The sequence below is a fragment of the Naegleria lovaniensis genome (assembly GCF_003324165.1).
Source record: "Naegleria lovaniensis strain ATCC 30569 chromosome Unknown tig024, whole genome shotgun sequence".
NCBI lineage: Eukaryota > Heterolobosea > Eutetramitea > Acrasida > Naegleriidae > Naegleria > Naegleria lovaniensis.
Genome location: NW_025407846.1, coordinates 38,340 through 54,995, shown reverse-complemented (window position 1 = coordinate 54,995; position 16,656 = coordinate 38,340). Strand labels below are relative to the sequence as shown.

At 38.0% G+C, this 16,656-nt stretch overlaps 4 protein-coding genes across 4 annotated transcripts; 3 read left to right on the top strand and 1 right to left on the bottom strand.

Annotated features, from left to right (window-relative positions):
* Nucleotides 1-529: 529 nt before the first annotated feature.
* C9374_005362 (uncharacterized protein) lies at nt 530-3,868 on the top strand (the record flags this gene model as incomplete). Its single annotated transcript, XM_044695104.1, has 4 exons — nt 530-699; nt 821-1,887; nt 1,974-2,746; nt 2,846-3,868. 4 exons carry the CDS (start codon nt 530-532, stop codon nt 3,866-3,868), a joined length of 3,033 nt encoding a protein of 1,010 aa, XP_044547839.1.
* Nucleotides 3,869-3,933: 65 nt separating this feature from the next.
* Nucleotides 3,934-11,250, bottom strand: C9374_005361 (uncharacterized protein; the record flags this gene model as incomplete). Its single annotated transcript, XM_044695103.1, has 1 exon — nt 3,934-11,250. One exon carries the CDS (start codon nt 11,248-11,250, stop codon nt 3,934-3,936), a length of 7,317 nt encoding a protein of 2,438 aa, XP_044547838.1.
* A 358-nt stretch (nt 11,251-11,608) lies between these two features.
* Nucleotides 11,609-14,413, top strand: C9374_005360 (uncharacterized protein; the record flags this gene model as incomplete). Its single annotated transcript, XM_044695102.1, has 1 exon — nt 11,609-14,413. The coding sequence occupies one exon, from the start codon at nt 11,609-11,611 to the stop codon at nt 14,411-14,413; it is 2,805 nt and encodes a 934-aa protein (XP_044547837.1).
* A 199-nt stretch (nt 14,414-14,612) lies between these two features.
* C9374_005359 (uncharacterized protein) lies at nt 14,613-16,653 on the top strand (the record flags this gene model as incomplete). Its single annotated transcript, XM_044695100.1, has 3 exons — nt 14,613-15,249; nt 15,320-16,479; nt 16,618-16,653. 3 exons carry the CDS (start codon nt 14,613-14,615, stop codon nt 16,651-16,653), a joined length of 1,833 nt encoding a protein of 610 aa, XP_044547836.1.
* Between the last annotated feature and the right edge of the window lie 3 nt (nt 16,654-16,656).

Sequence of the window (16,656 nt, the reverse complement as noted above, 5' to 3'; positions counted from 1 at the left end):
AAACACGGAAATGGAAGTTTTGGTTGATGGTCTTGGGAGCCATGATGCTGCATCATGAGTGCATGTCTCGATTTCCATCAAAATGGAAACAATGAGTAGACCTGAAACGCGTTGCAACCTATGATACAACTTTTGAAAGACCCTATCCCCATACTCGACGCTCTTTCAAATTTGAAAAGGTTCATGAAGGAACAGATTCCAACTCTATCTCGCACCTTTCTTCTCTGGCTCGAGTTCAAGGATTCTAATGTCCAGACGCATGTCCGCCAGGATTGGTGGGCCAGTTCTCTCTCTAAATTTTTTGTGGGAATGATAGAAAAAACGCACAACAATAACAACAACTCTCTCGTTCAACATCATCATCATTCCACTGAAATTCAGATTCCGATTTTGTGTGGAGGTTGATTTCTAAAGATTTTGTTGTTGTTGCTCTTGTCCTGTATTTATTAATTTATTTAGTATAGCACAACAACATTGTGTTGTAGTATATTTATTATTATTCAGTTTTGTTTGTACATTACCGGTAAAGATGCAACAATCAGTCGTGATTGAAGAAAAGAAACAAGTTCAATTTGATCCGAACACTGCCAATAACACCGAAGCTGCTGATTTGATCATGCAGAATTCAGTAGCGAGAGATTTGAACCAAATCAGGGCCTTGTTTTTGAAATCTCTATTTCTACAATTTAGGCAATACAAGTATGTACAAACCATTTAGTCATTGCATGTTGTATTTATTATATGAATTTGATGAAAATTTTCTTGACATGTTTGGATTCACAATTTACATGTTATTTATTCAAACACACACCAATCCTAGAACAAACCTTTGTCAGTTGTTGTTCCCTGTCATGTGTTTGGTGTTCATTTTTATTTTACAAGCGGTTCTGAACACTCTCGTTCAAGGGTTTTTCAATGCTGCTGGTACGGATGGAGTTTTTAAAATCAATGCAACCTCTCTGGAATTGTCACAACTCATGTTACAAGCCAAACAAACAGAGTACAATCAACAACTAGTCCTCAATAATGATCCTAGCGCTACCAAAAACTTAACATTTTCTCCACCTGAAGCTATTTATTTGAGTTCAGACAAGATTGGTTATTTGGATGCCATTGGTATTGGCAGATTATCACCAAATATTAGTGAACCTTCGACTGGATTTCTCAAACTTGTCACTCCATTCTCTAGATCTAGTCCTTTCTATTTGGTCAATGGAACTTACAATTACACTGGATTTATTCAAATTCCTTACAGTGCCACTGGTCCATTCACAGATGAACGTTCGATGGATGCAATGATATTTGATCAAATGGGAGCTGTTGGTAAACCAGAACGAATGAATGCAGTTGGAGCTTATATTATTAGAGAATTATCGAATGGTCCTCAAAAAGGACGAATTAATTACACTGTAGAATATGATTATGATGAAAAAACTCGATTCTGTGGTGGATTTATGAAAAAATCTCCTTATTCCTTTGTGATTAAGAGCTGTAGAGATGTCCTTGGTGTTGGTCTTCAAAATTGGATGAACGATGCCTTCTTAAAGAACATGACAGGAAGTAATAGCTATAGAATCAAAACTAGCACTGCTCAAATGCCCTACGACACTTCAATTGCAACCTTCCAAATTGCAGATCTTTTAGGTTATTTCTTTTTCCCAATGATTTTGTGTTTGTTGTTACCTTCATTTAGTTTCACAGTCGTATTGGAAAAACAATTCAAACTGAGAGAAATGATGAAACTCATGGGCATGAAAATGAGATATTACTGGCTTGTGACTTATGTTTTCTTTTTCCTTTTGTATTGTATTTCAGCAGCATTATTTATTATTTTCAGCTTGATATTTGGCTTTAGATTTATTACTCAAACAAATCCATTGATTTTATGTAAGTTGTGGTTGATTTAGAAATTTCACAATACGAATACGTGTAATTCATTCGTTGAACAACTTTTTGTGGCCTCAAATATCCAGTTATTTTCTTTGTGTGTTGGGGAAGCACATTGGTGAGCTTTTCATTCTTACTATCTTCCTTTGTTGGAAAGACCATTGTGGCAACTATTATCAGTTACCTCATTGTGTTGATTGGTCCTATGGTTGGTGTCATTCTTGAGATGCAACTTTTGACAGACGCCCCCAATGCTCGTTATGGGCTACTGGTTGTCTTTCCATTACAAATTACACATTTCGTATATGCAGCATCGAGTTCATGCAATAATTTGGAATGCTTACGAAAGACATCAGATATTTTTGCCAACAAGTCTATTTTCTTTTCACTCATTTACATGGTGGGAATGTCAGTGATTTACTTTTTATTGAGCTTGTACTTTGATGCTGTTGTTCCTCAACCTTTTGGTGTTTCAAGACATCCACTATTTTTCCTCGAATGGATTTGGAAACCTTTCACCAAAAATCGAGTCAAGAAGAGTTCATCCAGTAAGAACAAGATTTTACCATGCACTTCTCCTTCTGATTCACAACCAGCACAAGATGATGAATTGGTTATGGATGCATCGAAAAATCGTATCGATGAAATGGATTCAGATGTTTTTGAAGAATATCGCAAAGTCAATCCTCCAAATCTCGACAAGAAACAAACTCTCGAACATTTGAAGCAGTTAAAGAATGAATATGGAGTGGTCTTTTATAATTTAGAAAAGACTTATGGAATGAATCGAGCAGTGAAAGGAACATGTTTGACTATTGGAAAGTCAGAATGTTTTGGATTATTGGGTATGAACGGTGCTGTAAGTTTTTTCATGAGATTTTGAAAATGTTAATGATCATTTCCTTGTTTTAACATTTCCATAACTATTTCTGATCCGTTTCACACAAATCCAATATAGGGTAAATCCACAACCATTTCCATGTTATCAGGAATGTTTGGTCCATCAGGTGGAACTGCCTTTGTCTATGGCAAAGATATTCGACATGACATGAATGACATTCATCAAATCATGGGTCTTACCGCTCAATTTGATATTCTCTATCCAGACTTGACTTGTGAAGAACATTTATTATTCTACAGTCGGTTGAAAGGTCTCAAATTGAAATACGAAAAAGAACACGTTCAAAGTTTATTGAGACAAGTTGGATTAGATAATGAAACATTGAAAACCAAATGGTCACCCAACTCGAGTGCACTTTCCGGAGGTATGAAACGAAGACTTTCCATTGCCATTTCATTGGTAGCAGATCCAAAAATTATCTTGTTGGATGAACCCACGACTGGACTTGACCCTCTCAGTAAGAGACATTTGTGGAATATTATTTTGAATCAAAAGAAGAATCGAACAGTGATTTTGACGACTCACTCCATGGAGGAAGCAGACGTCCTGTGTGACAGGATTACCATCATGTCGAAAGGATCATTTAAATGTTTAGGACCTGGTTTGCGATTGAAAAACAAATTTGGTGATGGATTTTTATTGAGTGTGAGTTATGGAGCAGAACAACAACAGCGTGCAGAGCAATATGTTTATGATTATGTTCCTGAGGCAGTGAAGGATTTAACATTATCAGGAACAACAATATTCAAAATTCCAAGTTTTTCTTCTAGTGGCTCTAAAAATACAAATTCACAACAAACGATTGAGACGAGCGTTGAGGACGTGGAATTAACACACCAAGCTACTCCAAAACAACAAATGGAAGCTCGTGAGACGAGATCTATTGCTGGATTATTCAAGCATATGGAAAGAGGCAAAGCAGAGAATGGTATTAAGGAATGGGCTCTCAACCAATGTTCCCTCGAACAAGTGTTTTTGAATATAGTTCAGAAAGATTCGGAGAAAAGGTCAGCCTCCGAGAAAGAGGCCAAATGTGCCCACAAGAGATCTACTGTTCTCATTCGACAATGCTTGTGTTAAAATATTCAAAGTATAAAATCTGTATTTATTTTCCTTATTCGAGTTCTTGAGTAACTCAACAATATTTATTCAAACAAATTCTGGACATCGGCACCCTCATCATCCTCAACTGTTACAGTTTTCTCTGCAGTAACAGCAAGTCCACCTTGAGAAGAAACATCCTCCATCATGCTGAAATTCAAAAAGTGATGAGGACGGTGGACTTCATGATAAAATTCTTTTGGTACGCCAAGTGTGACACCATATTCCATATTTTCAGTGTGACCATATCCCATAAAGTAGTAATTCCAAGATCCTTCCTCTGGTACCATGAAGAATCCCATGTACGACTCGGATAAAATTAATTGAACACCCTCATAAAATGCACCATGATTAAATCCTTGAGGTTCATCACTGAAAATATCCTTATTCTTACGTCCCCAGTCATAGCCTTCTGGTGTTAATTTGTGAGCTGTCAAGTTGCAGGATCCAGGAGTAATTTGGCATGTAATGGTGACAGTCTTTTCTCCATCCCATGTTTTATGTTGGCTCATAACCTTCGAGTGGAAAGTAACATCTTGAGGTGTCAAAGTAGTGTGACTTAGTGCAGATTCCTGTGTGTGAATCCAACCAAGTGGTTCGAGTGAATTCAAAATTTCATGCTCAGGAAGCTGCTTTGGAACGCTAATCGTCTTGTGAGTACCTAATTGAGGAACAAGCACAATGCAATGAATCTCTTTGACCTTTGGATTATCTTCGGGTGATTTTCCATAGACATAACCCATGACTTGTGTTCTTAAATCTGAAATTGCAATAAATTTCTTGAGAATGTTCATTGGTAACACATAATCGTAGGCATTTTCAGAAATATCCTCTTGTTCAATGAAAATACGTTTCGTTCTGATTTGGAGGTTTGGAGCAGAAATGGCTCTCACTCTCCAATCGGTCTTACTACTGAAGGTTTCTTGTTCATATGGAGTCGATGTAACAGTGATGATTTCTTCACCATAGGCGTTTGTTTTCTTGGTAGTGATGGTGGTAAGCTGAGTAGCTTCCTTAGCCTCCTTTTCAATTTCTGCAATTTGTTGTTGTTGAATGGATGGTGGGGCAATCTCCATACCGAGAATAATGTCACGAACCTCAGATTGAGTCAATGACGTAACTTTCACATTGTTCTTCTTTCCGTAATCGGACAAGATCAAATCCTTCAAAGCAAGTTCTACCTTCATCCATGTCTGATCATCCAAAGTAGGCCAGACATGGTGTGGCTGAGTGATAGTTGTCTTGTTTGGCTTCAAGATCATCTTGGTCTTTTCAGCATTGACGTTAAATGAACGTAATATCAAAATTAATCTGAGGAAGGCAGTGTAAGAATTTGTTGTTTCTCTCCAATCATCGAACAAGTTGAATACCAACATCTTTGGTTCATTTGCCTTAATAACCAAGTCATTAAATTTGTCAATCTTGAGAAGAGCTGAGAATGGTAAGTTGAGCTCGCTTCCCTTAATCACAATGTTAGGGAAGTCCAACAAGTGAACCTCAAGAGGATCTAACAAACCCTTTCTTGTAACAATAATTTGTTTTGGTTGTTCTTCAACTGGAAGAGAACGAATCAAGCTAGTAACTTCTTCTGCAGTCTTCCATTTTGCCAATTGACCCTTACGCTTCTGGCCAGCCCACACGCTTGTGTGAATAACTTTCAAATAAAATTGACCAGTCTTTGGATTGAAAATAAAGATGGCACCGTTGATTGGCTTGTTGGCAGAGTTACCTTCATGAGTTTGGTGGACAACAACACGATACACATTCGAGTCATCCACAAACCAAATGGTCTGATTACTGAACAACTCTCCATAATTTTGACTGTTCAAGTATGGTTCAGTTGGCTCTGAAGAGTACAATTGGAGACCCTTTCTGATACGTTCTCTGAGAACATAGAGAGCAGGATTGGCTTTCATAATTTTGGCCATGGCCTTACGAACGAGAGGCTTTGAACCTGGGAACCAATTTCCATATGCAGACATGTAATTGTAAGCAAGATCAATACCGATCAATACACCTGTGGGTGAAGGATAGAATGAAAGATTGTCGTTGGTGTAGTCCAAAAACTTGGTACGAGAATATCTTTCAATGTCATGAGAATCAAAGTCGCCCCATCTTAATTGAACGTCAACCCAGTATTTGTTTGAGCTAGTATCATAGGTGTCATTGGTTTCTGTCAAGAGTGATGGCTTGGTAATTTGCCACTTGTATGCTGCGAAAAGTAAAATGTCTGCACATGACGAATTCATCTTGTAAGATTTTCTTGGGTGAATGGTTTCTTTTTGGACGGTTTGAATTTCAAGAGTATCAACCTGTTGATCGAATACTTGACACAAGTCCATGACCACGCTTTCGTGAATCTTTTGCCACAAGTGAGCACGGAAGATTTGAATAAGTGAAATCTTGAGTGTTGGAATTTTACCGTGCATGAAAATACCTGTCAAATCCAATTGGACTTGGAAACCCACATAAACGTTGGCACGATTAATAGTTGGAGACCACCACAATGTAAATCTTCTGTTTGGAATTTGGTTCAAACCAGAACGCTGAGCGTTTGTGAGTTTCTTAAATTTCATACTCTCTTCGAAACCGCTTGCACGTTCCCAAAAGAGACCTTCCCAAGTCACAAAGTAAGTACCTTTGAACAAGGTATGTTCCAAAATACATTCAACACCTCCTAGAGATTGAATCATGTCTGTTCTGTAATTGTTCAATGACCACAATTTACCATCATGACGTGTTTGAGTCCACCAAAATGGATTTTGTTTCAAGACTTGATACGCTTTGAATTCATTTCTTACTCTCCAACCTTTATCGTAGGCAAGAATATGTCTATCTTTTTGGAACAAAGTGTTAATTCTTGGAATACCTCGATCCCATGATTCTTCCAAATCGCTGAGAGCAAGCTTTCTATTCTTTTCCATTGCATCCTTTCTTTTTGCAGCATACTCTGCCCAGACACGTTGCGAATCAATGAACTCTGATTGCCATGGTTGAATATATCTATAGAGATTAGGAATTAATTGACCTTCCTCATGGCTCATACCTGCACGGAAATGAGAAATTCCAGTATCTGTTTGCTTGGAATATCTAAGGTCTGATTGTGGGATAAGAATGTGACCCATAGAAAGCATACCCAAGCCTCCTAATTCTTTTGGAGTATAAAATACAACAGGAGGGAATCGAGAAGGCATCTTGGAGTTGAGGCCAATCTTGATTCTTGTTTGTATCTTGTTCTCACACTTGACCAGTAAATCAAGCATTTCTGGAGTGTTAATCACTGCCTCACGGAAATAGGTCATCAAACCAATGAGAGCAGTGTTCCACTTGTTAACAATCTTGGTAAATGTTGTGGAACCAGAAGCCATAAGAACCATTCTTATACGATTTTCAAATTTTCTCATAGATGCCTCGCTAACCTTGAGATATGCTTGAGCAGTTCTCTCCTTGGTAATTTCATTACGAAGATCCCAAACACCATCTTTTGAAGTTGTGAATTGTTGTGCTGGAGCACGAATCTTTGGTAAAATTCTAATTTCAAATCCAGACATGCTGAATAAAAGATTTGGATTATCCTTGCTGTAAACAGAAACAAACGAGTCTTGCCATTTCAGAGTGGTAAGAGTTTTTGGAAGTCTGCTCTTAATTTCCCAAAAGACTGCCCTTCCAAGATTTACATCGTGTTTCATCAAACGCATACGAGCATCTCTTGGCCAGCATTTCTTGTTATTGTAACCAACAACGTTTTCATTGTTTGGATCTGGATGCTCAGTGAGGTATTTTTGAATGAGAGAACGAGCTTCCTCATGAGTGAATTTGAACAGCATGTGGAACTCGTCAATATATCTCGAGTAGAGTCTAATAGGACTGTTTGTCTCAGTTTGTAAATCCTTAAAGGTCAAGAAAACATTCGGATCTCGCGGAGGACCAGCAATTTCACTTGCTCTATCCAATCCAAGTAATAGTAGATCCAATACTAAGCAATAGTATTGGGATATAAAGGAAGAGAATTGAAGACCTCGAATCAATCCATACATATTTACGTGACTCATATCCTTGAAGGTAATTGTGACATTGTTCTTTGCAGTCATATAGTCAGCCAAATTACTGTCAACAACAAGTCTCAATAAACGATTCAATAAAATTGGATCCAGCTTTTCCCAAATCTTGTCGAACTTGGATTGCATCATGACAACGCATTCACCATTTGATGTCTCCCAAATATCTGCCAAATTGTTGATAGCTTGGCACCATTTGTAGATGAGCAATGGTGGAGGCTCAGAATCAGAAGGTTTTACCCAGTTAGGGAAGAGGCCTCGCTTATCTGCCTCATACCACAAATACTGATCTAAATAAGCGTCAGTAATCTTTTCTACTGGTTCTACGTCATGAACAGGAATGAGAGAGCTGTATAAATCCATAAACTCAACGGAAACTTCCTTGAATGTTCGTTGCAAAAGCAAATGTTTCTTAATTCGTGTTAAGGCTTCGTGTGGATTGTTGTAGGCCTGTTCAATCAACCCTAATTCCTCTCGTTGTGAGTGATTTAATCTGCTTTTAACGCTGTATGCCTCTTTCAATCGTTCAAGAGCCAAAATTAACAACTTGGTATCATGTTTGTAAGAGAGAGGAGGGAATGGAATTGGAGCAAACTTTCTACTTTCGAGCCAGTGTACAGTGGTTGTATAAATTGCAACAGCTTCTTCAGATGTAACATATGGACCATCCTTCATGTAATTGTGTTGCCTCTCTTGCTCCTCCTTGAGATAGAGACGAGTGAGTCTTCCTAGGTTTTTCTTACAAACTGTTTTATCAACAGTGACTCCTCTCTTAATACGTTCTCTGTTGTAGTGAGTAACATTAGTCCACCAATCTGCCTTAGATTTTACATATCTCAGGATCATGTTTTCAATTGGTCCAGGAAGTCCAGGAACCTTCCAAGGAATGTTTGCCTTCCAACAACGCCAAGCCTCGCTCAAATGTTGCAAAACAACTCTGGCCTTGTTCTCTCTGATACCTTCAGGCATCATATCCAAAATATCGTGAAGTACAGCAGCTCTCAGTTCCAAATCAAAGTGGCTTTCTACACGTTGTTTGGTAACAGATTTGGCAGTACCCTTGTTTTGTCTACCTTCAAATTGTTTAGCAAGTAAGTTTCCAAGCCATCTTTCGAGCAATGGTACGATACCTCGCAAGAAGAACAGCCACACTCTCCAAGCTGGAGCCCAAAATCCACAGCCAGGACCTTTGCCTACAGCTCCAGCATTAAATCTGTAATAAATCAAATGTTTCAAATCTTTACACATTCTAATCTGTCTCATTAGTCTGTATTTGTAACGATACATTCCGGTAAGTTGGCCAACATGTGTGAAAATGTAATGTAAACCGTCAGCCAGTTGATAAGCTTCCACATTTCCCATTCTATATTGAACATGAGAATCAACGACTAGTTTTGTTAATCTCAAAATTTCACGACACAAGTGGAATGCGTTACCGAATCTAGATTTCTTACGTTCCTTTGTTGTCAGAGTTTTGATTGGCTTCAAATTGAAATTATAGTCCAAGTGAAGATAGTTCAAATTCTTTCTGTGAATCAATAAGTTGAGCATGTTAAACCCTTGCTTAACAACTTGTAATCCAGCTTCTACCCAATCAATCTTGGTGGTCTTAAAGAATTTAGTGTTTTTGAGAGCTCTAAAGAGATTTCTTTTTGTTTGTGCTTTGGATGGTTGATGATGTAACTCGTTCAATACAAAACATTTCAATAATTTTTGGTAGCTAACTCGTACTTTGACAGGATTTTCACCTTCTGGGTGTTCTCTGTACCAATTCTTTACGAGAGGAATATCTTGAGCTCTTCTCATTCTTCCTGAACGCTTACAGAAAGGTCTTGGAGCCCAATATAAATCAATTCCTTGTGTTGTGTATGGAGTCCATAAAGGTTCATCCTCAAGCAAAGGATTTACGTCATCTGGAAGAGCAAAAACATCACTCTCTCCACCAATATCTTCATATTCAAAATAGTCATGCTCCATGTTGAGTTGTGTTTTGTAAGAAGGAATGGTGTTAAGAGAAGGATGGAATTCGAAAGCGTCAGCGTCAGGATCCTCGGACTTGTTGAATGCAAGCAAAGGATATCGATAATGAGATAATTCAACCTTTCTTGGACGATCATTGTAGAGATGTGGAAATGCAACCTTATACTCAGTCCTAATTTTTTGTCGAATAATGATTTTGTGAATGTCATTAAATTCATTCCAATCTTCGTCCTCTCCTTCGACATCTCTGAAAAGTGGTTCAAATTTTGGTCCACCTGGAATTGCCATATTCAAAGCTTTGCTTGTTTCAAATGATTCCTTATCGAATAAATAAAAATAGTTTGGATCTACAATGTCACTGAGTAATCTCTCAGACAATCTGTATAATGTAGTCATGGTTGGAAGATTCAATCTCCATGTTTTGTAACTAGATCCGTTCACCGATCGACTATCATTCATGAGTGGTTTATGTTGATAGAACCAGTCAATGACGGCTGCATCTTCGTCTGGATCCAGGTTCATTCGGATAGCGTCTTGCGGTTCAACTCCTAGAATATTTCCACCGTAATCAATTGGAGGCTCCTCATCGTCAAATGGAGGAAATCTCATTCTTCTAAAGTGCTTTCTGTCCTTCTTTTCTCGTCTCATCAAAATCCACATTGTGGCCCACTGCGCCAAATACACTGGTTCAATCACACGAGGAATTTCATTCACAAATGTGATGGCACCAGTAACATGATACAACACTTCAACTTCACGTGTTTGTTCCCAAGGCATTGGCATATTTTCCAACAACTTGAGCACTGCATGAGGAATGTATTTCAAAGCACCCAAGTACACTCGCTTATCACGTCTAAATCTTCTATTGGACATGTCTCCGTGCTCTTTGATAATTTCTCGAAGTACTTCGGGAGGTTCGATCTTGTTCAGGTTCTTGTTCTTTGAAAGACCTCCGCCGCCTGCAGCCTTACCACTCACATTCTTGAATCGTCTCTTGTTGAATTTAAGCCATGCCTTTGCTTTCTCTTCGAGTTGTTGTTGAGAAGTTGTTGGTGTTGGCATTGCTGTTCCGCCCATAGCTCCTGGAGGTTTGATACCTGGTGGAAGTTTAATGCCAGGAGGCAATCGCACGGATGATGATGAATTGTTAGGTGCTGCTGAATTGTTATTGTAGCTGAAAGGGTTTAAATCTCTATCATCGTCTTCAATATCGGCATTATTCATCATGGATGATGAGGAGGAAAGTGGCTCTCCATCTTCAATGTATACTCCATCTTCCCCTTCATCATCATCGCCGAACATGTTAATCTTGTTTGGTTTCATGGTTGATCTTTTTTTGTGGGTAAAAATGTTTAAAATCTACACACAAACAACAATTTCTTGATCCGAAAACTAAACAAATTGTTCACTCTAAACCAGCTGTTGTTGATGAGAATGATCAAGATGAATAGTGTTGTTGGAGTAGCAAAGAATTTTTTTTAAAAAAGATCGATTTTTTCATGAATCTTTTTTAAAAAAAATTCTTTGCTACTCATGAAATGAAAGCTGTTCCTCAACAATTATGACCAGAACATCTTGATTTCCCTTTAATATTCCAATTTTCTATTGGAAAGATTATCCTCTCCATCTAATTTTGTTGTTAGGAATTGGATGTCATGCTTTCAGTTAGAAGAAGAAAAAAATGAGCGCGAACGAGGAACAGGAGGAACCACAGCCTTTGATGAACAACAACACAACCCATCACGGAAGCAGTTTGGATCATCAACAGCTCGCACCCATACAACCAAACTCGCCCTCTCAGGCGATTTCTTCGTCCGTATCTTCCGCTGAAATTATGGTTACTGATCATGACATCGGAAGTAGCAGGGAGGGTGCTGTTGTTGGAACTAGTTCATCAGCATCACCGTCAACATTGACTATATTACCACAGCAACTACAACACTCGGAACAGTTGGCTCGCAACACAACGGTCAATACATTAGATTCCTCACAACACCCAATGCTGACTATTTCTACTTCTTCAACCGATAGCCAACATCATTCCCACTCAGATTCGAATCAGAAAAACATTTCTTCCATATCTTTTCTTGCAAAACATTTTAAAAGCTTTTCAAATAATGACATCATTCACTTTTTAAAGAAGTTACCACATCATGGCCATTCTGATTCAGATCGATCTCAAAATACAAGTTTACAATCTGCTCAAGTTAAAACAGGAAAGGAACATTCACCAAAATCTCCAAAGATTCCAAAGGCAAATCCAACATCTCCTGATGTGACACTCGATTCTAACAACAACTATGATGAGTCTCACACTTTGAAAAAGAATGTCATATCCGATGGACATCTTTCAATTTCAAGCAGTTTACTACAGCAGACATCAAATACCTCTCAATCAACACCGGAAAAAGATCATCGATCAAAAACAAGTACTAGCACGAGCTCAACAACCAAAACTCCTACCTCAAATATTTATTCATCTTCATCAGAGGACGAAGGAGGCGGCAATAGGGAGAGTAAAATTAGAAGGAGACGTAGCTCCTCGTCTCGAATGACCTCTCCCAATTTGTCACAAACAGTAGAAGTGAAAATCAAAAAAATAGGTTTAAAGACTCTCTATAACATGATGGTCCTCCAACCTAGTATTACTGACAAGGTTCTCCCACTTTTATTAATTGACGTTCGATCCTCTGAAAAAGATTTCATCATTTCTCCTCTTTCTCAAACTTCACCAAGCCACCCCAAAGCCTCTTCTTCCCACGGATTAACTATTTCTGAAATGAATAATATTTTGTCATCTCAAATTGAGAACGAAATATCACGACCAAGACATGTTTCATGCTCATCTGAGCAGCTTCATAACAATTATGTAAATATATCCGTCCCATCTCCACCGTCAGATGAACATAGCAATGCAGGCTACCTTCCCACCACTTCGACTACCACTCGGCCAAGGACTTTAAGCAACTCGTCTGCTGTGCCTGTGTTAAATTTACATTCTATGAGTCATAGCAGTCACAGCGGCAGCCAAGAGAGTTTAGCAAGCCCAAAAACTTTTCATCAGTTAAGCCCGAGATCCTCCTCTCTAGGACTTTCTCAACACATTCAATGGTCCATTCATTTTTATTTACCAGATTATATCATTGAACACATTCCTGTGGATGAACTGAACAAAGATAACGTTTTGAGCATTATTCACATGATAGAAACGACCAATACATGTATTGAAAAAGAACTATATAGAACAAGATTTGCCTGGCGAAAAATGTCAAATGTTGTCGTTATTGGAGGATCTGCAAGAGATGAAGCACGTGTTAAATGGCTGCTTCGAGTTTTGCAATTGGAGGGCAAATCTTACAACCTGTATACATTACATTATCCTTTAAATTATGGCCACTTTGAGGCAAAATATCCATTTTCGATCACCTCGTTCGATTTTGTAGAGTTTTTATTACCAAGTCATATTTACAAGAATATTTATTTATCTGGTTATAGAGTACTTTCTCAAGAACGAGCTATTGATGTATTATTATCAAAGAGAATTAATATTAGAAATGTTTTGAACTGTGCCAAGGAATGCAAATGTGTCATTCCTGATAAGCTTATTTGCAACACGAATGATCCCTTAGAAAAAACGCCACAAAAGTTTTCATATTTACACATCCGCCTAGACGATCATGATCCCGTATTTTGCTACTTTACAGCTGAACAAATGAAAGAGAGCGTCATGTTCATTAACAGAGCAGCTAAAAACAATGAGAATATTTTAATTCATTGTCAAGAAGGCAGAAGTCGCTCCGTAACTCTCATCACACTCTTTCTCATGATTTGTGTTGGATGGCGCGTTTATAACACTCTTGATTTTATCAAAACGCATAGACCAAATATGAGTGTACATGCTACCTATGTGAAGCAATTACGAGCCATTGAGGAATATTTATTGGACAAGATTGAAAAAATCAAATACGACAACAGTAACAATAGCGATGAATCCATTTTTGATATTGAGGGAATTGTCAAAGTCGAGAGTGGGCAACACATTAGTGAAAGTGATGGAGAACAATCTACAACGACTGCACCAGGTACATTATTGAAATCTCAAAATTCCATGGCCTCCATGCTTGAATATTCTTCCACCGATGATTCTACAAATCCAAATCATTCAAACCTTTCATCTCCTGGAGGAAATCGAAAATCCAGTCGAAAATTTTCTGAAAAGATGAATGTGGCTCTCCTTTTCACTCGGATGGGATTGAAATCCACTCTTTCTTCATCGTCACCAACGCCACAACAAGATTCTCCAAACACAGTGATAGAATCACCAGAATTTTGCTCTGACGAAGACATTCTCGAACAATTACTCGATGAAATTGGAGAGAATGTTGTGAATCCCTTCATTAAGGAATTATTAGAAACATCCTCAACTTGTTGTGTCACAACCACCACAACCACCTCTCCTTCAACAAATTCCTCACAACACCAATAATTTAAAAACATACATGACTCATCCAATCATTAAATTAGAGAATACACTATCAAATGTTCATCATCACAGAACAACACACTCGCACACACGAAACTGGAAATTCAATGATTTGGTTCATTCACCCGTTGCAGCGAATCTCTTCATTGATCAACTGTCATAATTTACCATAATCATCATCACCCGTGTACAACACAAAAAAATGTCTCCACTGCCATCATCATCCTTCAATCTCTTTTCCATGTTGGTGGCAAAACCATCACCCCAACAACAACAACGAAACTATTTCCCCTCCAACAGAATGACCCGATCGTCGTCATCGTCATCATCATTCATTTTCTTATGTGCTTCCTTTTTATTTTTATTCTTCCTGTTGAATCATTCCGTAATGGTCGAATCACTCACCTTTTCGAAACGATTTCTCGGAAACAATTGCACGACACAGACCTACCTTCGTGATTGCGGTGAAGAATTAATTTGTGATCCTCTCATCGGAAAATGTACTTTTTGCACCAATACGACACAATGTACTTCCATGTTTGGTTCGATGAATCAATGTAGAAGATCAATTTTTGGAAATGATTTTGCAAATTATCAAAATAATTATGTGACACCACAAGGATCCAATGTTCAAGCAGGAATTTGTTATCATAAGGATTTGTTTCCAAGATTTTCGTATTTGGATGCCATTTCGACGGTATTTTCCTTTTTGGGAAGTGTGTTGGCTTCTGTGGCTGGAATTGGAGGAGGAGGTGTCATTGTTCCATTGTTGGAAGCAGCTGGTCAATTTCCACCTCAATTGGCTGTACCCATTTCAAAAACTATGATATTTGGTGCTGGTAAGTGTTTGTGTTGTCACTTGTCATTCACGAGAAATGAATTCAAAACACCAATATTTCTAATTTTCAGCCATTTCTAATTTCATTGCACTTTCATTGAAAAGACATCCACACGCTGATCGACCTCTCATCAATTACGATGTCACACTTTTATTACAACCCATGTCCTTAATTGGTGTCTTGGTTGGCGTTCTTTTCAATACCATGTTTCCCGCATGGCTCATGGTTTTATTAAGTGCCATTATTTTAACCATCATGACCATTACGACCACAATTCGAGCCGTTCAAATGTGGAAATCCGAATCTGCCTCTCGATCGAATCATTTATCGAATCATCCATCTTCTTCAGATGCACATTATACTCAAATCAATGAAACAGAATCTCCTCAATCTGATTCAGAATCAGAGACAACCTTTGACAGACCTAAAAATTCCACACCTCAACCCGGAAATTCCAATATTTTAGAAACTTCTTTATTGGATGAAGATCAATTGGAAAAAATTGAACAAGAAAAAATCGAACAAGAAGAAAAACAACGTTACGCTCGAAAATTGATTCATGAAGAAAAAGGAACTCCTTTCATGAAACTTTTCATTCTAGTTTTGTGTTGGATTATTGTATTTGCATTAACAATTATGAGAGGTGGACATGGAGCTCCCAGTGTGTTACAAATTCCATATTGTTCTCCGTGGTATTGGGTTTTGTTTTCACTCATGTTTCCAATTATGATTTTTATTACCATTTTAGTGGCTGTTTATTTATTGAAGAAACATCAAGAACGTCAAGCATTGGTTGGAAGTGGATATAAATTTGTTCAGGGAGATATTCGATACACATTGTGGACAGTGAGTGCATATCCATTCTTTGCTGGATTTTCTGGATTAGTGGCAGGTTTATTGGGAGTGGGAGGAGGAATGATTAAGGGTCCATTGTTGTTGGCATTGGGTGTGGATCCATTGGTTGCCTCGGCAACGGCATCATTTATGATTTTGTTTACAGCTTCAATTTCGTCGATTCAGTTTGTAATTTTGGGAACATTGCCTCTTGATTATGGGTTGTGGTTCTTTGTGTTTGGATTGTTGGCTGGAATGGTTGGACAGATTTTGTTGCATTTTGTGTTTGCAAAGAAACGAAAATCATTGGTGGTGTTTTGTGTGGCTTTGATTATTTTCATTTCAACATTGTGTATGACTGGTTTTGGAATTTATAATGCAGTGATTAGATTACAGGTAAGTGGACTATGTTCACTATGTGTTTCAATATTATGATCTCACACAACAATTTTCATACATGAAATTCTATTACCTGGGCTGATGCAACTTTATATTTCATGTTATTATCATTCAAAATTTTTTATGGATTGATAGAACAACATGTATATGGGCTTCCACTCACCATGTTAAACT